The 26,004-nt window shown below is 40.4% G+C and overlaps 1 protein-coding gene across 8 annotated transcripts in view; it reads right to left on the bottom strand.

Moving 5' to 3' along the window:
* Positions 1-3,515: 3,515 nt before the first annotated feature.
* LOC121529537 (BAH and coiled-coil domain-containing protein 1) overlaps positions 3,516-26,004 on the bottom strand; it is a 131,307-nt gene continuing 108,818 nt past the window's right edge. For 6 of the 8 annotated variants that reach the window (XM_041817468.1, XM_041817474.1, XM_041817471.1 and 3 more), the window contains 15 exons: positions 24,398-24,512; positions 23,852-24,086; positions 23,556-23,723; positions 19,948-20,121; positions 19,533-19,816; positions 17,384-17,464; positions 16,676-16,805; positions 14,449-14,563; positions 13,781-13,856; positions 11,380-11,488; positions 10,867-10,983; positions 10,603-10,773; positions 7,516-8,744; positions 7,184-7,420; positions 3,517-5,693 (listed from right to left, as the gene is read on the bottom strand). In XM_041817468.1, the coding sequence (XP_041673402.1) occupies positions 5,487-5,693; positions 7,184-7,420; positions 7,516-8,744; positions 10,603-10,773; positions 10,867-10,983; positions 11,380-11,488; positions 13,781-13,856; positions 14,449-14,563; positions 16,676-16,805; positions 17,384-17,464; positions 19,533-19,816; positions 19,948-20,121; positions 23,556-23,723; positions 23,852-24,086; positions 24,398-24,512 (3,448 nt within the window). In that variant the 3' untranslated portion in view covers positions 3,517-5,486. Of the gene's footprint in view, positions 5,694-7,183; positions 7,421-7,515; positions 8,745-10,602; positions 10,774-10,866; positions 10,984-11,379; positions 11,489-13,780; positions 13,857-14,448; positions 14,564-16,675; positions 16,806-17,383; positions 17,465-19,532; positions 19,817-19,947; positions 20,122-23,555; positions 23,724-23,851; positions 24,087-24,397; positions 24,513-26,004 lie in introns of all 8 variants that reach the window. The other 2 variants (XM_041817472.1, XM_041817470.1) reach the window with 2 other exon arrangements.

Below are 26,004 nucleotides of genomic sequence, written 5' to 3' on the forward strand. Positions count from 1 at the left end.
CCCCGCACAGCTTCTGAGCTAAACTATTGAGAACATTTGCCATTGTTTTTATCAAGCTTATAGCAGGTTACTGAAATGTTGACCAGGAAATCTCAATACAGAAGCTGCTGGCTTCTTAGACCATGTCTTTGAGTTGCCCTTTAGTCTCAGGTAGCACAATGCAAGACTAGCCACCAAACTCCTCCTGAAAGACAATCAGTACTAACTGTCCATAGCAAATCTCCTGACAAGAGAAGTGTAAGCACTTTTAAATACCAGTATGTTTTGTGTTTCTTTGGATGTTAAGTTAATGACATTAGTAACATCAGCTAGCTTGCATACACACCAGCAAAGCAATAGCTTTTTTTCTGCAGAAAAAGTTAGTGTTGTGTTATTTCATTCGTGTTGAAGTGTTAGCAACATCAGCATAATTTACAGGGAAATGCAAACATATACAGCTGGACAGTCGTCTTTAGCAGCTATGTTTCTCCAGGGGATTGCAGAAAAGAATTGCACAGCTCATTTGTAAATAAGAGACACACAACAAAACAGCCTGAGAAAGGCTTTCTATAGCTGGTTTATACAGGGTCAAAAATCATCCGTGTTGTATTTAGACCAAAGCACAGATGTTCTTATTCAGACTACAGGGGACTGCATAAAATGTCACCTTTAAGAGGTCTATTTTTATTCTTTTTTCAACACATCAGATTTACTACAGACATTTGTCAAAAGCCAAGCACCAAGCCTGGGTTCGTCTGCTCCTGAAACATTCTCTGCTACCAGTTTGAAGTCTGTTTGTCCCATTTGGATGACAAATTCAGACTTTCTGTCTTTCAAAGGCAGCATCTTGGTCGCATTACAAAAGTCCTAACAAGCTGTCTATTCTACATCCAGTGGGACATTCTGAAATGTGTCAGCCTAATTTTTGTAGAACTAGATTAAGAAGTGAATTTATTGTGTTTTATCATGAAGCACATTTGTATCACACACGGGCTGGAGAGTTCTGGAGAACACTGACATAGCAGTACATCTTTTCTTTCTGTGGTGTATCCTGCAATTTAATAAACATGAAGTTATTCCAAAAAAGGACATTTTTTTTCTTTCTTATTTTAAGATTGTTATGATCATCACTGTTTTGGACTTTAAGACTCTTTATCTTAGGACTGCACTACGCGAAGAACATGGGATGCACAGTACTATTTTTTAATGTTGTAATAGTGATAGGAGGTGTTTCTTATGAATCCCAAACAAATCCAGCATTTTTACCATTAAATTTGCAGCAATTTAAGGGTGGATGACAACTTAGGTTCTATGTAACAGCATTAAAATGGTGTAAAATGTACACATGCTGAGTGAGAAAGCAGTGCTTGCAACACATCCAGACTTTTGCAATGTGTTTATTGCAAAAAATTAAATTGCAATTGGTGTTCATGATAAAATGTTATTGTTCATGTTGATAGCAATGTGCAGCCTTCTCACAGAGGAACCTTGCAGATCGATAGGCCAGATTCCATGTCTGTCATCAGGGGAAACACTCTCTCCCTGTCAGAGCTTGACCAGACCAGTCAGCTTGATTTGTGTACAAAGCAACGATAGCCAGTAGAAGGCATAAACAATGGCAGCCTATAAAGAGATTAGCATGGATGTAGCTATAATGGTAGTTAGAAGAAGTCTAAATAACTTCATTCAAAGCTTTTCTTGTTGGAAAAGATGTTGATGCTCTCCTCCTAACAGGCCTCAGCAAGAGTTTGATGTAGCTTTCTGAAGCTTTGTCTGAGGTTGTCAAAATTACATGTGAATATCCATCAGTGTTTTTATACCGCTTATCCCGTTCGGGGTCGCGGAGGGGCTGGAGACTGTCCCAGCTGTCATTGGGCGAGAGGCAGGGTACACCCTGGACTGGTTGCCAGTCAATTGCAGGGCTGACATATAGAGACAGACAACCAGGCACGCTCACATTCACACCTACAGCCAATTTTAGTGTCACCAATTAACCTACTGAGGATGTTTTTGGTGGTTGGAGGAAGCCGGAGTAATAGGAGAGAACCCACGCATGCACAGGGAGAACATGCAAACTCCACACAGAAAAGGCCCTGACCAGTGAACCAGGGACCTTCTTGCTATGAGGCAACAGCGCTAACCCCTGCGCCACCATGCAGCCAACATGTGAATAAATTGACTAAAATCATAATAAACTGTGTTCTTCCTGTTTTCTTTAAATCCACAATTAGGACATGACAGAGGGGAAAAGCAGTTAAAAAGTGGTGCCAACATTCAAGAACTCAAGTCTGACATGGTGCCGTCATGATGATCTAAAAAATCGTGTAGTCTAAGCCAGCCTTTTTTTTTTTTCTCAGGCACACATTTGGAAATAATCTGACACTGTCTCTTTTGTCACTTCTGTCATGAAAGATCTTTTAAAATAAGGTTTGCTGCTAGAATTTTATGATTTGCAAAGTGGTAGCGCTGATGTTAGAGAACTGGACAAGTGTTTCACAACAGTGCAGTGTTTATTAAATCATAAGAAGTCAGATAAAATCAAAGAGGGGTCTTGGGTCCTCCCCCAAGGAATTTAGAACATACAAGACTCAATTCACTTAAGTATGGAGAATATTTATGCAACAGTTCATGGAGGAAGATGATTAGAACTATAAAATGTTGGCTCGAAAAACAGGGATTGGATAAGGGCACGACGTAGTCAAAGTGCCTTCTAACTGGTAACTGGACTTTAAGACTTTTCATGGCCTTAAAGTCCCTGTAAATTGATAAAAAAAAAAAAACATTTTACGTTTGTTGTATGACAGGTCACTGTGTTATGAACCACCAGGACAAATTTCAGTCATGAAAATCGTCTCTAACTTTATAAAATGAAGCTTCAAAATCATGAAAAATGAGGCCGTAAAATCTGCTCTAGGATGATGGGGGCGTGTCTGTAGATGAGCTGAAGCCACGCCCACTCAGGAGAAATACGATTCTCTCATATTTTGAAAAATGTTTCTGATCAGAGCACAGCTGCCTGGCTCTGTGCCAGAGCAGAGAGAAAGAAGTTTAGGATTAAATTTACTGTTTTCTGGTATAGATCTCTCTATTATGATACTCTTACCATGGGAAATTTATCTCACAATGTACAAAAACACAGCATGTGACTGGCTGTTGATTTTATATCATTGTAGCACTGGGGGAGGTTATTCCTGATCAAGGCTGGTGATGTAATGGGTTTAGATATTTGCCCTGCTCAAATTAAACACAGCCAGGAAAGAGGTGAACAAGTTTCTAGCTGTCTAAATAGAAAATTCAGTCAGACACAGATGTTTGTGTTTTCATGTTTACAGCAGCCTTATTCCAACATATATCTTCTGTGTTAAAACACAAGGTTTGGATTTCCCTTCACAGGAACTTTAAATTTCAAATGTGCTATTTAAGAATATTTAAGTCTTTCAAGGATCTACGGGAACCCTCTGACAAGTGTAACCATTTCAACAATAAAAAATTAGCTATGAAAAAAAGTGGTGGGGTAATACATGAATGTGTTGATTGGAATTGTCAGGCACAGTAAGATGAATTAGACTCGGCTAGAATAATAGAATTAATGCACAGAGGTTTGTGGATGAGAAGAATCCAGTGTTGCTTTATTTCTTTTTACTAGATGGCCTCTACAAGACCAGTTTTATTTAAGAAATGCAAATGCGACATCACACCAAGAAAAACAATGTCACATTCTCATAAAGCGCTCTTGGCATGAAAAAAAAAAAAAAAAACAGCAATAATGACAATAAATAAAATGTTGGCGAACAAAATAAACCTTTGTGAACAAAGAATACTCAGGATTGCATATCAAAGAAGACAAAAAATGTACTTGGCACAAATTAAATAAAGTTAAGTCATTTTCAGATTGAGTGAACCTTTTCTATGTCCATTGCTTTGTGAATCTGATTGTCCTTCACAGTTAGCATTTAGAATGTGCATGTACTGTACAAAACAGACACAGATGGCTGATGAAACTAAAATACACTAATTCAGACGAATTGTCAGCACTCTAGTCTTACTTTGTCAGTACCTTGACCTTCACAGTCACTCTTCCAGGTGGCCTTTTGCTGCATATGTTTGCACTAAACAAAACTGCAGGTACATGTGCAAGAAACCATTGTCACAATGCAAAGCCAATATATAGATATATATATGCACATAGTGGAGGACAAGTTCTCTATAAGTTACCAGTGATTTCTGATTTGAGTTCAGTACAGGTGCTTGACACGTTAAATTTAAATAAGGAAATAAAGATATTAAAGACACTTTGGTATTTGTCAGTCGTAATGTGCTGAACTAAGCATTCACGAGTGCAATGCACATCTTCATTAAAAGACCCAGTCTTGTACTAAACTGATTTGTGTGGACATGATTATTGTGATGCCAAGACACTCATCACACACAAATATTTTCGTGGTAAGCTCATATCTTGAATCATTTTTGACCCGTGATTGCAGTCCAGTGGGATCTGCCTTATAATGATGACCAACTGAGAGGTACATAAATAAAAAGGTGTTTCTTTAAAATAGGATAACAAATATGCAAAGTAACAGAACACTTACAAAAAGCCACTTGACCTATTTTTTAAACAGGTTGACCCCCTTTCTCTGAGAAAGTGAGCCTCGTCCTGTCATAGACTAAATCCTTCTGTCTTTGTTTGTGCTCTGTCGGTCTCAGCAGGGCATATGCAGTGCAACACTAACACCTCCAATCTTGACTTCCCAAAGCAAAGGAAAAACGTTATGTATTCTACACCCATATAAAAATAAATCAATCGCAAACATGGAAAGATACATCTCATATATACAATAAACTCCTATATAAAATAGTTTTTATGTACATATAGACAACAGACAACAATACAATAATCCAACTGTACAATGTACACCTGATCTGTTCAGACAGGCGAGAGGTACTGAAGTGTATGGCTTGATTGGGAAAAATTCAAACTATTTACAGACATCAACTTTACATCCTTTACATGTTTTTTTTTTCACTTCCCTGGAATGAAGAGGTCCAGGGAGAGCCCCGTGCCTCACGTTTGTTTCCATTCCCTTAGGTAAGGCTACCTTTTTAAAAAAATTGGTCCGCAAAGACTTTTCCATGTGGTACTTTGCAAAGTCTCAGCTCTCCTTTGGTGGCGTTTAATGGGAGCTGGAAAGTCTTCTCAGAGTTGTCCACAAATGGATCCATTAAAAAGAGATTAGTAAGACGATCGAAATGCCACTTATTACATTTGTCCAGGAAACCCAGACTATTCTTCTTGAAAGGATCAACCAGTTTAGGACATCCATGAAGATTAGATGCCAGTAGACTCCAGTGTGTAACCCCAGACTGTCCTGCTTTGGTGCTGACATGTAGTCCGTAGATCCTTGGGACTACCCAAAGGAAAACTCTTCCAGTGTCTGAGGGTCTTCAAGGTAAAGTCATGGACTTTCACTTCCTCCAAGGGAGTCCTTCAGTAGTGTCCTTATCGAGGTTCAGCACATGATGGAAACCCCTTCAGCAGTCACCAACTGACCAGTGGTTGGGTCGTACGTCCCAGCCAGGTAGTAGAGATCTGAGATACTGTTCGGCTTCTGATTGTGAGTCAGACACTCGTACTCCTCCCTGCTCACCACCTGGCACTTATGAGAGATTGTCTGGACATCGTTCTCGTCCTCGTGACATGACTGGTACAAGGCATGCTGGACAAGAAAAACAGAAGATGTTATTTACAACAGAATGTCAATAAACAAAAAATAACAGGCCTCATTCACCAGTATCTTAAGAATTTTTGGAAAATGGTTCTGAAGGAAACCCCCAAAATCTCTGGCCCAGATTTCTTTCTTTCTGTCTTTATAAAGGTCCCCATTAGCACTGGCAAAAGGATTGGCTCTTCTTAAACTTATTAATTGGGTGCACCTGTTCTTTAAGTGATGAATGCCATTCTCTGTTAGGCCAGAAGCTCAAGCATGTTTGAGGAATTAAAGAGCATGACACTGCAGGGTTATGGTACCCATAATACCCTGTTGCTATGGAATATTGGTCATCAGTATTGGCTAATCCCATTTGCACGCTTCCATACTCATTTACACACCACCGACGTAGCAATGGGAGAAAATTGGTTGAGTGTCTTGCCCAAAGCCACATCATACATGTGACTGTAGGAGCTGGGGATCGAACCTCAACCTTCCGATGCGAGACTCTACCTACAGTGCCACAGTTGCCCCAGGGCTGTGTGCAGTAGTCCAGACTCGAAGGACTTGGCCTGTGAAGCTGTGAATCTCTAAAATGATGTGTCGTTAGTCCTCGGTTGAACTAAAGTTGTGTCTGACATGCCTCCTTATTGGATATTACTTCCTGACACTGCAGCACACAGACTTTTAATGAGACTTGACAACATGGGTGGAGTTTAATGATGTAGAAAAGAAGGAACTTACTGAATGGACACAATAAGCACTAAACAGATCATACTGCAAACCATTGGAGCCCATGTACCAGGATACTCTGGTGTTTATGACAGAAACATGTACTGTGGTACTGTAAAAAAATGCTTTGCACATCCATCTGGCTGTTTGGATCAGGGTGGGAAATTGGCACACACCACCAGCCAAATGCAGGTATTTTTGAGCAGGGTTTGGGGAATTTGCTCAAAGTACTAGCCACCGAGGGAAGGAAAATAAAAGTGACACAAGAGAAAGATTTTGTGACTGAAGACTGAAATGAAGTCCCGGTTTTCTGCTTGTTCCTACCAACTTCATTTTCAGAACCAAAGAGCCCTGCCTCCTCCTCCCTATCAGATCTGCTAAACGTGTCTTTAAACCAATGTTTCACTCATTGTAAGTTCAAGATAGTTAAACAAGGCATGAATTCTGATGTATGTAAGGTTGCAGCAATTTTTAATAAAATTTTATTTTGCATGTCTGACACTCATTATGCAGGAAAATGCCATAGCAAAATTCCCCTTTATTAAATAGCTTTCAACCTTGACTACTTTAGCCGCTGATTGCTATATCATACCTAATTACATCATATTGATTGATTATTCACGAGCAGATCTCTGCTAGACAGAGTATGTGGAATTTGAGGGTTTTCAACAAATTTCTTCCCGAGAATAGTTGGTGAATGAGGCCCAATATCTTGAAATGTTAAAGTTGTACACATGACTAGCTGTCTCATTGAAGCTGTAACTCACCTTGCCATCACGATGCCTCTTTCCAAGCTTTGTCTCTTCAGGATGGTAAAACCATTTGACTTTAACAACCATGTTGGAGGTCCAGGATTCCCAGAAGTTCTCAATTCGACCGATGTATGGAAGGTTAGGGCGCCCAGCTGAGAGGAACACAGCACAATCTCCCACTCTCACTGTGTCTCTTCCTCGCACAATGGCCTTATAGAAGAGCTTCCTAGCCTTCCCCTTAAGACCTCGCCGCTGTGGAAAAGCAGATAGCTTTCTCAATTTTGACTCTTTGGAAAAGAGGGACAATTCTACCTACATATATGGTTTACTGTGGAAACTTTTCTCACCTGTGTAGGGTTCCCTGACCACCTCCACATTTGTCGTCCTGACAGAAATGTTGACATCTTGGGCCTTGGAATGTATGAATTGTCATCAGGAAGCATCCTTGGTTTCTTCACAAAATCCTTGGATGGTTTAGAGGTGGAGCTCATGCATTCTTTCCTCTTCAGGGACTTACTACTGGACATTTGCTCTGATAGTCCTCCTTTGGCATTAGAAACAGCCACAGCTTTGGCCACAAACGAGTGCTGGTGTGACCTTGATGAAGTGGAGGGTTCAGAGGGCTGCAGGAGGCCTCTGTGGCTGGACAAACAACTCTGAAGCATCAGTGTAGAGCTGTCCTCATCCTCTGAGCTATAGGAGGAATCATTGTCAGAGGAGCAGAGGCTGGAACTGGACAGAGAGCCTGAAGAGGAGGAGCTCGAAGACCCAGAAGAGGAGGAGGAGACGGAGAGACGAGACAGGAAGCGGCCAGCCGTCCTAAGTCCTCCTGAGGCTGCAGCCAGTGCAGCCCTGCTCCTGTCGTCCTCATCATCATCCAGATCAGAGTAAGAGCTGTGACATTCTCGGTGGTAACTAAAGCCCAAGTCGCCATATTCGCCCAGACGCACAGAGTCTGACGGCTTTCTCTGAGGTGTTCCTTTCACAAGGAGTTCCACCCGGGAGGCACCACCCTTTTTGTTGTCTTTAACCAGCAGGACTGGGTGGGAGTACACCTCTGTCCTCGGCATACAACCCACACCAGAAGATCCTCCTCTCAGCAGCAGAGCTTTGCTGTTCTTTGTCTTCGGGGATGTCACTCCCTCATGATCTAACTTGACCAGGAACTCTTGTCCAGACTTCCTGCTCTTTGGCATAACGCACTCATCCTGCCTGCGCCTCTGATCATACAGGCCGCTCCTGGGGCCAAGAGATAAACCTGGACTGGACTGAGTACAAAAAGAGGAGTAACCATTTGCAATACTGCTGAAGGAGTCCACCTCAAAGGAGCTGCTGCTGAAAATGCCTTTGGCTGGTGTGGAGGCCAGTGGCTGAGTCAGAGGCAAGGAAAACAGATCAGCCTCCTTCCCTCTGAGGGCCTTCCTGGGTGCTCCGTTGAGCTGAAATAAGTTGTCAGACGTCCTCTTTCTGGTGTTAGCCAACGACGGCCAACCCAGGAATGGAGGGGGATTTTTATTGGCATTTTCGGCCTGTTGCTGCTGCTGCTTTTGCTTTTTCCCAGAACCCTTTGGTCTCCCTAAGATAAAGAAAATATGTTATGTTACTGCAAAATGATGAAACATGACTGTCTTATTTCTATCTCCTGTACACTTCATATTCTTCCTGCATGCCTGTGCAATGTTAAACAATCTGACACAATAAGGGAGGTTTGAATGCTTCTGCAGCTAAACACAAATTCATTTTTAAACTTTGACATAATTAACTATTATTCAAACATACATAACTTAAATTTGGTCAAGTATTTTAAAAATGCAGTGTTTGATCTTATTTGCATAAAGTAAAATTACAAATATAAATTCATCACATATGTAGAAATTTTTATCATTTTACACTCATTAAAAACAATAAAACTGGCCTTCACACACATGTGCTTAATGTGTATAAATGTTAACCCTTAAAACACACAATTTAAAGTTTAAGGATGAACTAATTAACAATTTTTCAGTCCTTTAAACACACTTAAGTATTAAGAATGATGATGAATTAAGAAAAAGGCTCCAGCTGATGCAGGTCTGCTGGTCCAGACTGAAATTCCATAAACTTATTTGCTCCTGTGGCCAATATTTACATGCAGATTTTTAAAGCCAAAATAATGGTGGTAAATATCAGCAGAAATTTTCATAACTGCTGATGCCAACAGTCTCCTTTTTCAGCTTATATCTACTGTTGATAGCATGGCAGTAACTAATCTGGAATGCATTATTGCAGGATGCATCTCATTTCTAATGAAAACACCATCTGAACCAGTGTTTTATACAGTTGTAGCATATATCTAAAATCCACTACAGGTGCTCAAAATTTAATTAAATCTTTCCTATTTTTGTGTTATTAGGAGCAGCACTGCATTCACTTTAGAACTACTGAGGTATTAAAAATTATTGTGATTCTTGTATTATTTTAATTTGAATATTACCGATATCTTCCTCCTTCTCCTCTCAATACTTTGTGCCTTCTGTGTTTGCACACTGCCCTGCAGCTGCATGCCCTTATATGGGCATACAAGGGTGGTTTCTCTATGACAGTTAGGAGAAATGTGCCCATGCTTCCAGTTTCAGGGCACCTGGCAGTTCAAGAAACTTTTGTAAGAACAAATTTAAGAAAAATCTTGGGAAGATATGAGTGAATGAGGCCTATTGTTCTACCTCGGAAGTGACCATTAGGTCTGTATCAAACCGCTCCGAGGGGCTTTTCCTTTATTAAAGAAAAAGTCATCAAGAATACATGAATATAATATAAAGGACTGCTGTACTGGCATTAGCAAGTCTGAGAATCTTACAATTTCTTGATAGCCATTTTTATTGACAAAGTAGATACAAGAAGTCCCAATCTTTCTTGATTTTGAAATATGGGAGAAATGATAACAAAGACAGTGCTTTCTGATGAAAGGCAATAACCAAATAAACCAAGGTGATTATCTTCACAAAGTTAAAGTTAAAAATGTCTTTAATTCACTCACATTAAAAAACATGCACTTCAGTGTGTATCAATGATTCTTCCTGATAAAGTCTGGATGCTGAAATGTGTTGAAATGTATGTTTTCAGCCAAACTCTACTTAAAGAAAATACCAGGATAATTAAGGCATACTAATTTATTTTTTTGTTTTGTTTTATTGCAAAGACAAGGGCCTTGGTTTCTCTGTTTTTTCCCTCTTGATTTTGATTGGTTAACAACGGTTTGGGTAAGCCTAACACTTACACTAAGGGTATTTTTGCAACATTGAATTGAAATGAATTTGACTGGTTTTGTACTGTAAATGGGTGCTGCCAGTGCATAAAAACCAGTTCAAATAAACAGGACCCTAAAAGGCTTACATATGCTGCATGTTGTTTTTTTTATTAAGTGAAAGAAATAGATTTCCAGGGTTATTTCTTACCTGGTCTTCTCTTGTGAGCAGTTAGATTTTGGCTGTTGATGCTGTTAATGACTGCATTGATAGTGCTGAGTCTGTCAGACGGTCTGTCACTGAAGGGAACCTGCTCCAGACTGGAGCTTCTCTTGGCTGTTGTCCCGCTTTTCACCAACATGGCAGGAGGAGTCTCTGCACCTGAAGCACAGCGGGGTTTACAGTTATTAGCATTAACTTAGACACTGCATCATAAAGGTGGGATACACAGCTAGACAGAGAGGAGACACCTACAGTGGATCTGGTATCCTGGGGGCAGGAGGCGAATGTTTGGGAGAGAAATCTTCCCTCGGTCTCCGTCATCAAACTCCACCATCACTCCTCCTTGCTTTCCTTCATCAGATGAGCCACCTGCAAAGAGATGAGATTATATTTTTCAGTAATGATGGGAAATTAGCTCATGGACACTTGAATGAATGTTCATACACTTAGATATATCCACATTTTGGATATCAGCAAAAATCTAATATGCAATCACAGTAAATATCACATTTTTGTCCAAGGAATCCATATCATACTATACTACTAATAAAAGGTACATTTTGCATGCTTTATTGGCATCTTTTCTTACATAATACAAGCACAGCAGGCCTTATCTTTTGACTTTTATACCTTAAATAGGATGTTATCTGGACTTGTCTGGTACATTTAGCTTAAAGTAAGCGCAATTAGGTATTCTTGGCAATAAATTGAATAAAACACTTGCTTAGATTTGATTCTTTTGCAGTGAAGAAGTTGATGACTCACCTCTGCGAACGTAGCCGGGGTATAAGCAGCGTGAGCGTTCACTCCAGTAAGCACACACCCTGGTTCCTTCAGTCAGCACAGACTCTGACTCTGGACGTATATCCAGGACCTGAAGGCCAGACCAAAACACAATAAAGATCCATTACAGACTGCACACAGACATACATACAAACAGTGTGAGGGCTATGGAGCATTGTGCATGGGCAGTGACTGTGCCACGTTTCCAAGCGGCACTTATCTCATGCCAATGTGCCAGTCAGGGCTGAAAAGAACGGAAGCCATGATGCAGTAAATCCTGACTTGCTGAGTAATACTAAAGAGGGTCTGAATAGAGGGCTTGTGATTGCAGGTTGCCAGATCCTCCCTCCAACAATGCAGGCAGCCCCAGCATCCGCCACTCACTGGGGGCTCTTTCAGGTTGCTTTCATTTACTGTTGCCATGGCAAGGGACCCTTTGACTGATGAGGTGTGGATGTGGGGGTTTGTGTGCATTGGGAAGGGGGAAGAAACGCAGCAAAAATCTGGGTATTGATATCAGAGCTGAATAAAAAGGCTCTTGGGCTAATTTAAAAACAAGGAAGTGAAGGATAATATAGAAGCAGCTGCTGTCAGAGAAATGTTTAGATAAGACTGAAGTTAGCAGAAGAGCTTGGTAAAGAACTGCTGCAGTTATTAGAAAATGGCATGAGAAGAAAAAGCTTCAAAGGAAAACTTCAGAGCCTTCTCCCCTATGTCTTTCTCCTGCTCAGAGTCATTATTAGACACTGATCAGCATTTAAGACTTCTTACAAGGAAGAAACAAACCATCAGATATGAACTCAAATAACGGGACAGTTAAGATCTACAACAGCATTGGTTCTTGGATCAGTCATTAAAAAACACCCTGGAACTTCATAAGAAAGATACCTGATATGCAACATTAGCGGTGATGTACAGAGCATTCGAAAAATATTCAGACCCCCTTCACTTTTTTCTATTTTGTTATGTTGCCGGCTGATGCTACGGTTGATTAAATTCATTTTTGTCCTCATTAATCGACACTCCAAGAGGAAACAGAATTAAAAATATTTTTGGTAAATTAATTAAAAATAAAAAACTGAAATGCCACATTTACAGTGTTTAGACCCTTAGCAACAACACTCGAAATTTAGCTCAGGTGCCTCCTATCTCTCAGCATCTTTGCAGAGATGTTCCTACACCTTGATTGGAGTCGAAAGCCAAGTCATGAGGTCAAAGGAACCGCCTGCAGAGCTCAGAGACAGGATTGTTGCAAGGCACAGATCTGGGGAAAGGTAAAGGAAACAATTTGCTTGCACTGAAGGTTCCCAAGAGCACAGTGGCCTCCATGATTCTTAAATGGAAGAAGTCTGGCACAACTAGGGTTCTTCTAGCTATGTAGCTAAAGCTGTAGCTGATGTACAGCCGACAAATCAGCAGCAACTACATGATGCCTTCATGTCAATATGGACCAAAATCTCTGAGGAATGTTTGTTGAAGCTATGCCATGAAGAACTAAGGCAGTTCTAAAGGCAAAAAGGGGATCCAACCCAATACCAGCAAGGTGTACCTAATAAAGTGGCAGGTGAGTGTATACACCTTAATTCTGTTTAAAAAAGCATTTCCAATAAGACAGCCGTGCTTCCCAGCTTCAGACACCCATGGGTGATGCCCTTAGACTACCTCCATGTTATAAATAGTCAGTGGTTTCAGTGCTTTGCTATCAATGACGCAGCTGCTATCGGTCCACAGAGAACAGTATTCTCTTAGAAACAGGATGACGCAGAGGTCACCTGTTGCACTTAACACTGAAAGAAAATTTAGCTGCAAACACAAACAAGAATCCCATGATAGGTAAATACAAATGAATACCAGTCGATGTTTGCTGTGGATTCTATAACATATAATTATGTCTCATTACATGGATGACTTAAGGAGACTGTAATTTTATCTTAACATAAATCTGAGAGACGATTACCATTGCAAACAATCCAGAGATCAGGATTCATTAGTCAGCCTTCTCTGTTACATCTTAGTCTGTAAATAACTCTTTTATTTTGACATCAGTGGGGATTTGAAGTCACTCCCTATTTAAACTAAAAAAACGTGAATGGATGCAGGTGTTAGCGGGATTATCCCACCCACACAGGGCTGGGTTTAACAGACATTCTGAGACACTCATACACATAAACCCAAAGGTCCTGCCTCCCATATGCTCATATTCACATAAGAGGTTTAGATGGCCTCGATGACCCGGATCGACAGGGTGGGGAGGTTGGCAGAGTGAACGCAAAGGGAGCGACAGAACAACTGGAAAACAGTGTGGTCAAATGGAAAATAATTTGTTGATTGACCTAGAAGGCAACGGTTTTCCTCGTTTTGAAGTATTTTTAGGTGAACTTACAGCTTCTTGTAGCAGTTGCTCCAGCGAATAGATTCTTGGGCGGTTTCCTCTTTCACCATCGATGACAATGCTAAAGCTAAAGGGAAAAAAAGCACAGCAGAGGTAGAGAAAAGATGAGGCTATTTTCAGAAGCTTGTGTTATGTTTGCTTGACTCCATGTCATGTGTTACTCCCACTCTGTTGCTGTTATAGAGTCTTTATGATCCCTGAGTCAAAGACGCTGTATTGATACTCACAGCTTGGTATGGGATGATGTGGGCTGGTAATGTAAGAAAGAAAGACCCGGAGACATGAAGAGAGATAACAGGGGATAAATTTGGATACTAGTGGTAACTTCTAGGACTCTCATGTAAACTGCTCTTTTCATGGTTGTAAAGATCCATAGTCAGGTAAATCCTCTTGGCATGACTTCTGTTCTGGTGGGTTGATATCTGGAAGGATGTGTTTGCCTCCAGGATAATTCATTGATTTGATTCCCCATTACTGTTTTCACGTCTCAGCTTCTACATAGGAGTGCTGCTTTGCACTGCTTTTATTCCATTTTAGTGCGTGTGTTACTTAGACCACAACCTTACCATCTTTGATAGTCTGATTAAGGTATCCTGTTGACATTTCGAAGAAAGCGCTTGCTAATACGTTCATTCAAAAGAATCTGCATGTCTGCTTACATGTCTGGGATCTCCAGAGTGTGGACCCTGGCAGCGTAGAGAAGCTCATCCTCCTTGGAGATCAGCACCTTCAAGCCATCCGTCAATAGTTCTTTGGTCAGGACACAGTTTGGAACTGCATAAAAATAGGACAACAGAATTTACAATCAATCTTTTATCATAATTTTTACAATTGCACCTCTCCACATGAGGTGCACATTGGCATGAAATATGTGGTCTATTTTTTATGTCAGTTGGATAAAACCATAAAAACCTAGTAACAGACAAAGAAGGGGAATCTTTGGACAAACAATTTTATTGTGATGGGTTGCAGTTATCAGTCATGCCTATGCAAGAATCAAGTTACTAACTTGACTGCAAACAGCTCTATTCACTCTGTAAGAGAACTACGGCTTGGGAGAAGATTTATTTTCCAGCAAGGCAATGACCAAAGCATACAGCAAAAGCTACAAAGAAATGGTTTAAAGACAAAAAGCTGAATGTTCTGGAGTGGCCAAGTCAAAGCCCAGACCTGAATCCAATAGAGAATTTGTGGCTGGACTTGAAAGGGGCTGTTCATGCCCAACCCCTGTGCAACCTGACAGAACTTGAGCAGTTTTGCAAAGAAGAATGGAGAAAATTGCATTGTCCAAATGTACAAGCCTGACTAAGACCTATCCACACAGACTCATTGCTGTGACTGCAGCCAAAGATGCATCTATTAAATACTGACTTAAAGGGGGTGAACATTTCTGCAGTCACTTATTTGTATTACATATCTTATTTAACTGACATTACTGTATAGAAATCTGCTTTTGCTTTGACATTAAAGGGACTTTTTGCAAGTCTCTTTTGTCAAAAATATGACCATGATTGATTTATAAAATCAATAAAAGGGTATAAAATCAAAGAGGGTGAAGACTTTTTCTAGGACAGCGCCATGCTCATCAATGTCCCTTCCTCCCTCAGTGGCCTGGGATAATCAAGAAGGGGTCCATGATAATAATGGTAGAGAAACAGATCTTGTCCAGAGCTTTTGCCTATATCAGGACAGAATTTCTTTACATCTTTTCCTTTTTTGGTGATAATTCCTTAGCAATGGAGCTATCTAAAAACAATGTAATTGGCACTACAGAAGAAAGAAGTCAACTTTCATAACCTAAATGCTGGTGGGAAGCGATCTAAAACTGTGGGCACTACCAGCACAACAAATGACCATTGTGGACACAGGGTGTCCTAACAGCAGGTCATGAGAGGAAATGTCTGCAACAAAGTCAGTTGACAGTGTCCTAACAACCTGTGATTATTGCAGTATAAAGTCATTTTTACTCCAAAGTTGTGATTATGATGCATTACTGCACCCATATTTGAATTGTTAAACCCTGATTTTTGTTTGTACAGTGGCAAAACTATTCAGCTCATCAGTGTCCAAGGCCTGTAAATAAAAAGCACCACACTTCCACTCCTCCACAGACATAGTCAAAGCACTTGATGCCTTCTTACTTTTTGCAAAGGGAATCTGAAAGTAAACATTTAACAAATATTTAACAGCTGTGCTGGTAGGAAAAGCTGGTAACTCACTATATACAATACAATTAAATATGTGATGCATCCAGCCCATGTAATGTAAATATTGTGATACAAAATTTCTGCAACAATTTACACATTGCAAGACAACCATGTAATAATGCATCAAAATATTCGATTAACTGATAAAAGTCTCTAAAAGGTTAAAGTGCAAGTATAATTCACCTGTTTCCCATGCTTTTTTCTTAACTTCTTTCTGATGCTGTACAACATAGTACTGCTCTCTTCTGCCCTATTTTATAACCCTTTCTTTGGCCTCAAAACTTCTGTTTATATAACTCTGATTCATGTCATAAGACTCATTGTGAGGAGTCATGAAGTGATGACACAAGTCGAATAGAGTGCCTCACATTTTCACAAGAAAATATCAATATTCAGCTCCACCAATCGGTATATAGGGTCAAAGGGGGATCTATGGCCATTTATATAAAAGTGGGTTGTTTCTACATGATAAATAATATGGATCTATACTGCATTGTTTTTATGTCAGATTTAGTATCAAAGCAACAAGCTTGGATCCTCTGCCAACAGGATGCTCAAAATAGAACCAGGTACTATCTACAACTATTACTAATGGAAAACCAAGGCTGTACTATGCAGCGTAGAGGAGGCTTATCTGCTGCTTGAAACACTTCTGAATGATATCCAGTGCTATCATTACCTTCAGGGCTCTTGCTGTTGTATGAGCGCTTGCTGTCCTCCTCCTCCTCTGAGAAGCTGCTTCCATCCATCTGAAAGCCCTCATCAGCAGCGAAGCTCTCCAGCAGCCGGCTCACTGCTCGTCCCTTTGGCTGCAGAAAAGAACAGAAGGGGCGGTCAGAAGAATAAATGGATGCAGGGATGTATAAAAAAATAAACTTGGAGATGGAAGGTGTGATGGAAGGATGGAGAAATTGTTTGGTAAGCTATTCAAAGTAGCAATTAACTGCGGGGGACATCACAGTGCCTGTATTATTTCCTATCAGTGATGATTTTACTCTTAACATTTCTTCACTCTGTCACAGCAGAAGGTGTGAGCCTCTCCCCCACTCCTACATCTCCTCTCCTATGCTCGCCTCCCCTAAGATTACTCAGCAGGAGGCTGGGCTATGTGTGATGTGCTAAGTACTTTTAATAGTTCTACAGTAACGGTCCTTAGGGTGAGAAATCTGGGACAGTTAGACATCACCAGAATTGTTAATAGAATGTGTGAAGGGTGGCTGTTAAGTGGAATTGGACCCTGTTTGGTGGTTTGCATACAGTGCATAGATGCATACACACAGATAGGGTGTTTTTTTGCTGTCTTTGGGGTTGTTTAGACCAGCCTTTCCCAAATTGAAGTATGTTTGCAGCACTGTGTAATACCGTCCCCTCCCCTGCTTTGTGGTACCTGCTGGTTGCTGCTCCTTCGTCCCCTGCTGCCCTCTTCATTCTGAGAGGATTGGGCTCCAACTGACCAGCAGCTTCTCCGCTGTTAAGTTGACATGGAGATAAACAGGATTAACAGTGTAATTGTTATGCACAATCAAAAACTGAACCATATAAAAGACAATGGACAATGTGCTGTCTTCTGTTTGTGCAATGTATATTGAAATAAGACAAAATCAGAAGGTTATACGAAAAAATGCCATAGACTTAAAAGGCATCAGTAAACATTTTCCTACAATCATGTTTAAATTATTTTGGACTTTCTGTCTATCTTACACCTGCACTATACCAAAGCAAAATGTCATGTCCATCACTATTTTGGATTTTGTTATAGAGTGCTTATAAAAAGTATTTACCCTCAGACATGGTCAATAGAATTTGGCTTTTTTTTGACCAAAAAAAAAAAAAACTACAAATAAAACTTTAATGTCAAAGTGAAACCAGATTTCTAGAGTGATGTCAAATAAAAATATGTACAGTAAAATAAGTACCTACCTTTTTAGCCCCATTAACATGACTGACCTAATTGAACAGAGGTCCAGCCAATTGGTGCTAGTAGTCTCACAGTTAGTTAAATGGGACCTCAATGCAGTGAATGTGTCTCAAGTGACTGTAGTATAAAGACACCTGTGTCTGGAAGGTCCAGTCATTGGTTAATCAGAATTCCTGGCTAACATTACACCATGAAGACAAAAGAACACTCCAAGCAACTCAGAGAAAAATGTAATTGAACAGTTCAAGGTAGGGGATGGATACAAACATTTTTCAAAGGCACTAAACATCCCTCTGAGTTCAGTTCAATCCATTATCAAGACATGGAAGGACTATGGCACATGTGTAAATCTCCCTAGATCAGGCCGTCCTCACAAACTGTGAGACCGTGCAAGAAGAGGAGAAGTTCCTAGCTTCTGCAGCTGAGACATAACAACTGTTGACTGGGTTCTTTACCGGTCAAAGCTTTATGGGAGAGTGGCAAAGAGAAAGCCACTGTTGAAGAAAACTCAGATTAAATCTGGACTAGAGTTCACCAAAAAGGTATGGGGAGACTCCAAGAAAGTTATTTTGTCTGATGAGACAACGATGGTGCTTTTCGGCCATCGGACAACACGCTGTGCTTGGCGGACACCAAACTGTGCACATCACCACAAACACACCATCCCCACTGTGAAGCACAGTAGTGGCAGCATCATGCTGCGGGGACGCTTCTCAGCAGCCAGCCCTGGAAGGCTTGTGAAGGTAAAGGGTAAAATGAATGCAGCAAAATATAAGAAAATCCTTGAGGACAATCTTATTCAGTCTGCAAGACAATTACGACTAAGGTGAATGGTCTAGATTGGTCGACTCAAAGCCCAGACCTCAATCCAATAGAGAATTTGTGGCTGGACTTGAAAAGGCTGGAGCATTTTTGCAAAGAAGAATGGAGTGCAATTGCAGTGTTCAGATGTGCAAGCCTGATTGAGACATATCCACAGAGACTCAGTGCTGTGATTGTAGCCAAAGGTACGTCTACAAATATTTCTGTTTAATTGACATAACTCTGACATTAAAGTTTTTTGTCCTTTTTTTTGCCAAAAAGGTGAATTATATTGACTGTAATTGATTTAAACATCAATAAAGGGATAAAACATCCAAAGGGATGGATACTTTGTATAGGCACTGAATGACATGAAGTATGATAAGTAACTTAAAGAGTTCAAATTAAAGAATTTTCAGTTATAGCATTTTTGCAACCAAATTTGCAAGACTTATTCTGAAGGTACCTGAAAGCTTGCTTGAGTTTTAACCAACTGCAGTGAGTGTGCAAAATGTGCTAAGTAAGAAAGATTGACTAACTAATAAATTATGATTATATTATTTTTTTCTTATCTATTGCGATACATTCAGACATCTGAAATGTGTTGATAACAAAAGCTAATATACTGTAGTGATAATGAAAAAATAGTGCTTTATTATGCAGGCCAACACAATAAATCACAACTACAACACAAAAGAAATGATATGACATTTCTTTAAGCCATTTTTTGGACTTTAAATCTAGAGAAAGATATGATTTTCTTATCCCATAAAATGTATGCTATTTCAGGTTTCGATAAAAACTCCCTTTTGCTGACCTTATTGATTGTTCCTCTCAACATAGTGCTCTTGCGGGTTGCCCTCTTCAACCTCTCACTGGTCGTCGGGAAGGTGGCCAATCCCATGCTTCTCCGGTAACGACTGCCTCTGGTGCCAAGGCTGCCCCACCGAGGCTCCTTCGACCTGGGCGCACATGGCCTTCTAACCCCTTCAGGCCGGTACTCTTCATGATGATTTTTGACTGCAGAGGCCAGGCCCAGCCTACAGGGGGGCTTCTTTCTCACTTTGACCTCTCCTTCTGCTCCAGACAGACTCTGGGAGCCTGTGAGGTTAAATTAGAGAAACAGATTAAGACAAAGCTAACAAGGCGGCAGGAGAAACACTACACATGTTTCCAGTGAAATGTGGGGCAGCGTTGTTGATTTACAGATCAGTTTCAGGGGACAGTCTTACCATAAAGCTCCTGTCTCTGTTTCTTGTTCCTGGCTTTCTGATTGGCCTCCAGTTTGACAACAGATGAGGGACTGGGGCCGGCCATGGAGGAGCTAGAGGTGACATCTCTGGGAGGCTGGGCTTTGTAGTCTCGACCTTCATCTGTGTCATAACTGCCTTCCTCTTCTTCATCATCTAGAAAAGAAGCAAAAAATAGAATTTAAAAGGCGAATGGAGTCATCAAATATATCTTTACAGTAAGTCAACACCGACCTGTCAAGTTGCTCTACATTTCCTCCATCATTTCATGGGCACTTCATGAGCATTTAGGTAAACAGTCACTATTCATTGAAATAATATATGAAGTGCCTTGCCTCTGTGGTATTTCCTGGTGTTAACCCAAATGCTACAGGGTAAATGTGGAATGGAGTGTAGGAGAGAGTTTATGTGCATGTGTTGTCACTGCACTTTCTCAAGCAGCTCTTTGACCCAGCCTGCTAGTCTCCAGTGCTGTCAAAGTCGCTCACAGGCAAGTGTCCACAGCTGTGGTTGCACATCCAGCCTGGACTGGCCAACAAGGCCGATCACTGAGGTGTCAAATGTCCATGCACACCCCTGACATTCATCAACGCATATTAGCTTACAACTGATTACTTTTAAAGGGGTTCACAAGTAAACAAAACACACGCTGGACTTCATCTGGCATCTGAGGAGGATACCTGATTCAGTGTGTTGGTGTTAATCTGGTCAGACATTAATACTGCATGGTAGGGGGTTGTGTAATTTTAACTTGAAACCAGTTAAAATGTGGAGCTGACAGTAAGATTAATGGAGAAGAGGAGTATAGTGATATTATTTAGGACAGTGATATTATAAGGTAAAAGGAGGAAGCATGAAAAGAGATGGAACTGACAAGACACAGCAGTTATAAATAGAAAATTCCTGCCCTCTACCTTTTCAGGGGATTTTTTATTCTTCCATTAATCATATATTTTGGTTTATTATTGCATAATATGGTTATACATAAATTATCTCATAATTCTATTGTGATGTTGTCATTGTTGTGGACCAAGTACCACATACCCAATTATAATTTATTGAATCTTATCCTGTCCAATCAAATCATGTTGAAACGTATTTTATTTTGTGCTGCTAGTCAATTAAAAAATTAACAGAATTAATTATAGACTTTATAATTAATTAATTGCAATTCACCGCAAATGTCGATAATTTGAGAAAGGCTGCATTACTGGTAGATAAATGTAAGAAAACAGTAAGATGGGGCATGTCTCTGAATAGCATAAAAACTAGCTTTTGAAACAGGAGAGGAGGAGACCAAGGATGGATTGTGGTGTCAATCTGTAGATTTTATCCATAAAATTACACAAATTTAAAGCACAGAGAATTTTTTTATGTGTTCCAATCAGTTCCAAAGCTACTTTAACCTGTTGTGTGATGGTTTAGATTGAGATTACATTGTATCCTATACAATCCTATTGTATCATATTTGATCAAATTGTGCCATATACTATGCCAGCCAGGGTGTCCCTGTGGGCCCACATGGGCTATATTTGGGCTACAGTGTGGGTCCCATGTGGGTTTGTCCGTAGGTTCCATGTTGTCCCCACCTGTGATTGCCCATGTGAACCCCAAGTGTAGATCAGCCCATATGAGTCCCATGTAGGCCCCATCTCTAGAGATCCAAGATAGACCTTACTTGTAGTAAACATGGGCAATTGCAAGAATCTCTATATGGGTCTCTTATGGGCTGATCCACACTTACAGTTCACATGGGCAATCACAGGTGGGGCCTCTATGGAACCCATGGAAAAACCCACATGGGACCCATACTGTAGCTCACATAGGACCCATATGGGGCCCACATGGACATGCTGGCTGGGATCCTATCCTATCATATGGTGTTGTATATTATTTCGTATTGTATTGTATCATATAATATTGTTTCCTATCCTGTCCTATCGTATCATGTCGTATTGTATTTTATCGTTCTGTATTAAATAGAATCGTATCATACTGTGTTGTATCTTATCATATCCTATCGTATAGTGTAGTATTGCCTTATACCATATTTGTTTCAAATCGTATCGTTATGTGTCATATTCAACTGTATGGTGTCATAATGTACCATATTGCATCACGCTGTATCAAATTGTATCATATCGTATTGCATTATATTGTATGAAATCATATCCTGGCATGCTGTATTACATAATTTCCTTTCAAATCTTATCATATCACAGTACTATATGGTATATCATCATATCCTGTCATAGTCTACTGCATTGTATGGTATAGAATGGTATAGTATTGTATCATTTCATACTATATTGCTTGTAATGTATTCCATCATGTTGGATGGTGTAGGATGGTATGGTACTGTATCACATCATATCCTATCCTGTTGCATTGTCTTGTATCTGCCTACATTTAAGATGCTGAGCTGTATAGTATCATATTTTGTAGCATCATAACATATGGCTTAATCATACTGTATTTTATCAGACTGTATCATAATGTGTTAAATCAGATGGGTTTGTATAATATTTAATTGTATCTCATTGTATTGTATCATGCCATGGTATGGTACCACGTACTATCATATTGTATTGCCTCATATTCTATCCTGTCCTGTTGTTCCTTGCATGATCAAATCTTATCAACTGGTACCATTTCCAGTCCTTTCATGTTAAAGTATCAGATTATCAGATAATATATTATTGTATCATGTCATATTGTATCGTATCGTACTGTACTGTATAGTATCCTATCATATGGTATCATGCTGTAGTGTACCGTATTGAGCTGTATAGTATCGTATCATATTGTTTAATATTGTATTGTATATTATTGTATGGTTTTATAATGTATGGTCTTAACACTTATCGTATTGTACTGTACAGTACCATACAGTATTGTATTATATGGTATGGTATAGTATCATTAAATGTCTTGTCATATTTCATTACTTCACATCCTATCCTGTCCTATCACATCTTATCATACTTTACTGTAAAGTATCATATCCTTTTGAGTCACAATACATTATTATATTGTATTAGATGTATTAGATGCATTCATGGGTTCTCTCTGGGTACTCCGGCTTCCTCCCACCACCAAAAGACGTGCTCATTAGGTTAATTGGTGACTCTAAATTGGCTGTAAGTGTAAATGTGAGCGTGCCTGGTTGTCTGTCTCTATACATCAATCCTGCGATTGACATGCGACCAGTACAGGGTGTTCCCTGCCTCTTGCCCGACTACAGCTGGGATAGGCTCCAGCCCCCTGTGACCCCAAACAGGATACGCATTATAAAAAAATGGATGAATGGTATTAAATCATATCAAATCCTATCATATCTTATCATTTCATACCATGTTGTTTGTATTGTATCCCATCGCATTGTATTGTGCTTGACTGTATTGTATCATGGTGAATATTATTGTACCAACCCTATCCTTTAGTATTCAGTCATATTGTGAGTTACCCTATGCTTTTCACCCCTAGTCACCACTCATCTATTCTGTGTTGCTGTGGCAGGTTAAACTGACCTCTTTACGTTTCATTTTTACATCTCTTTTCACAACTAGCTCTCAGTTTCACTTCCTCACCTGGATCAGAGGAGTCACTCTCTGCGGGGGAGCTCTCTCCCTCTTGCACCCTTGTTCTGGACTGACTCAGACGAGATGAACCCTGTGTTAGCGAGCTGGATCCCTTTTTACGTCCACGGCGCACCAGACCTGTCCAGCTCTCTTGGGTACCGCTGTCGGCACTGGCTGCTGAGAAAAATCCAAATACAAAATCTATGTTAGAAATTGCATGAAGGACTTTGATGATGAAGACAGAGCAGAACCTTTAACAAAAAAAAGCATCAGGCGCTATGAGTTTCATGACTGCTCGTGTCTACCTGTGTCACTCTGTCCCCCAGACTCCAGCCTGGACTCTGCTTTGCTCGTGCCCTGGCTTCTGTGTCTATGCTTGGGGTTGGAGTTGCAGGGCGAAAGCTCCTTGTCCCTGGAGCCTGTTCCTGAGAGATTCTTTTTACCATGGGCTTTCTGTTTGAGCTGAGTCACATCACTGGCCAGCTTGGAGCTGAGCATGCTGTGAAGACTGCTTTTTCTGCAGCCCTGTGCTTTTATCTGCTGTAACAGAGAGAGATGAGAGAGCCAGAGAGAGCCAGTTACACTCCCGGTCACAGCGGCCGCAAAAGCATCAGAACGTCAGAGAGAGAGGGCTCTCTTCTGCTCACACACAGAGACGAATAAAGAATAGTAGAAGCCCCAATGAAAAAGATATTAATATGGAGAGCAGAGGATTTGACTCCTGAGGGTAGCACCTAATTAGAAATGGTGTGCAACAAAGGACTATATCAAACACAAAGAAACAAAGAGTGGCCCTTCTTCTTTTCTAGTTGCATAGAGGACAAAAGAGAGGAGGACGAGGGGACCCTGACCTGTGTGCTGCTGAGTCGCTCAAAGCCCCGACTGGACAGCCTCTTCTTCCTTCTCTGGTTGTCTCCGCCCCCTCCTAGGTCCTCGGGCGACAGGGCAAGCCCCGCCCCCATCGACCTGCCAGTCAAAACAAGGGAGAAGCATTCATTAGAGGAGAATAGCGGTACTTTAAAAGAGAAGAGGGGGTAGGACATCACAGGGGAAAACAGAGTTGAGTCACCTCTCTGTGGGATCTAATAACTCTCCTTTCTCTGTCTGATGAACAGGATGACAAAAAAGGACATGGAGAGCCCACTGTCTGAACCACATACTTGAAAAAATGGGATCTAACAAGAAACCTGGGATTGTTTGAGGGCAGTGTGGCGTAAGAAGCCTTAACGCTGTATCTAGGGAGTGTCTCTGCAGCCCTTGAAGCACTGCCTAGCTTTGAAAGATACAGTAAATGGTTTGAAGGCATTGCATTTGTATGCAGCTCTATTGTTCTCAGCCAGTATCATCACTCTGCAGTTGCATTTTCATATATCTGTGGCACACTTTTCCCCCTGCACTGAGCAGCATCACAGGCAAACCACTCCAAATGCCCTTGAATTTCCCTCTGGAAGCCTGCCCACAGACCACACCAACATGAGCCAGGCCATGCTTCAACAAAAGATTATCTTACCCTCTCCTGGTGTGCTTACTGTCGAGGAAATCAGGCGCATTTAGAGCGTAAGTAGGGTTTAAATAGAAAGTAGGGCTGCTGTGTAATGGCGAGAATTATAATCATGATTATGTGATTGATAATGACATCAAAATTATTCAACACAGATACCATTATACAACTCATATACCACTTTTTGCATTTTTTTTAAATGATTTAATACGTTTCTAATGCCGTCTTGTAAGTGGCCACAAGCATGCAACAAATACTGCAACTTATTTTTGGATTTTTTAGGTCAGACTCCTCAAAACCATATTCCATATAGGTCCTTGTAGTGTGAATTTCCACTAAGTAAACTCTGCACTTCTGCAACTCACAGAGACAAAATTGTTGGTACCATTCCATTTAAAGAAGAAAAAACCCACAATAGTCACTGAAATAACTTGAAACTGACAAAAGTAATAGAAAAAAATAATGAAAATTAAAGAAATAAAGATCAGATATTGCTTTTAAATTGTGGTTCAACAGAATCATTTTAAAAAACAAACTAATAAAACTTCATATTTAGTTGCACAACCTTTTGAGGCAATCCCTGCAATTCAGTGATTTCTGTAACTCTCACTTAGACTTCTGCACCTGTCCACAGGTATTTTGTCCACTCCTCATGAACAAACTGCTCCAGCTGTCTCAGATTTGGAGGGAGCCTTCTCCTGACTGCATTGTTCATCTTCTTCCACAGATGTTCAGTAGGATTTAGATCAGGGCTCATAGAAGGCCACTTCAGAATAGTCCAATGTTTTGATCTCAGCCATTCTTGGGTGTCATTAGCTGGTTTTGAGTCAGTATCCTGTTGGAGGATGACTGAGACCAAGCTTTTTTACACTAGGTGGCAAATTTCACTCTAAAATGCCTTGATAGTCTTTAGATTTCATTGCACCCTGCACAGATTCAAATTCAAATCTGTGCCAG

Source organism: Cheilinus undulatus, linkage group 21 (assembly GCF_018320785.1).
Source record: "Cheilinus undulatus linkage group 21, ASM1832078v1, whole genome shotgun sequence".
NCBI lineage: Eukaryota > Metazoa > Chordata > Actinopteri > Labriformes > Labridae > Cheilinus > Cheilinus undulatus.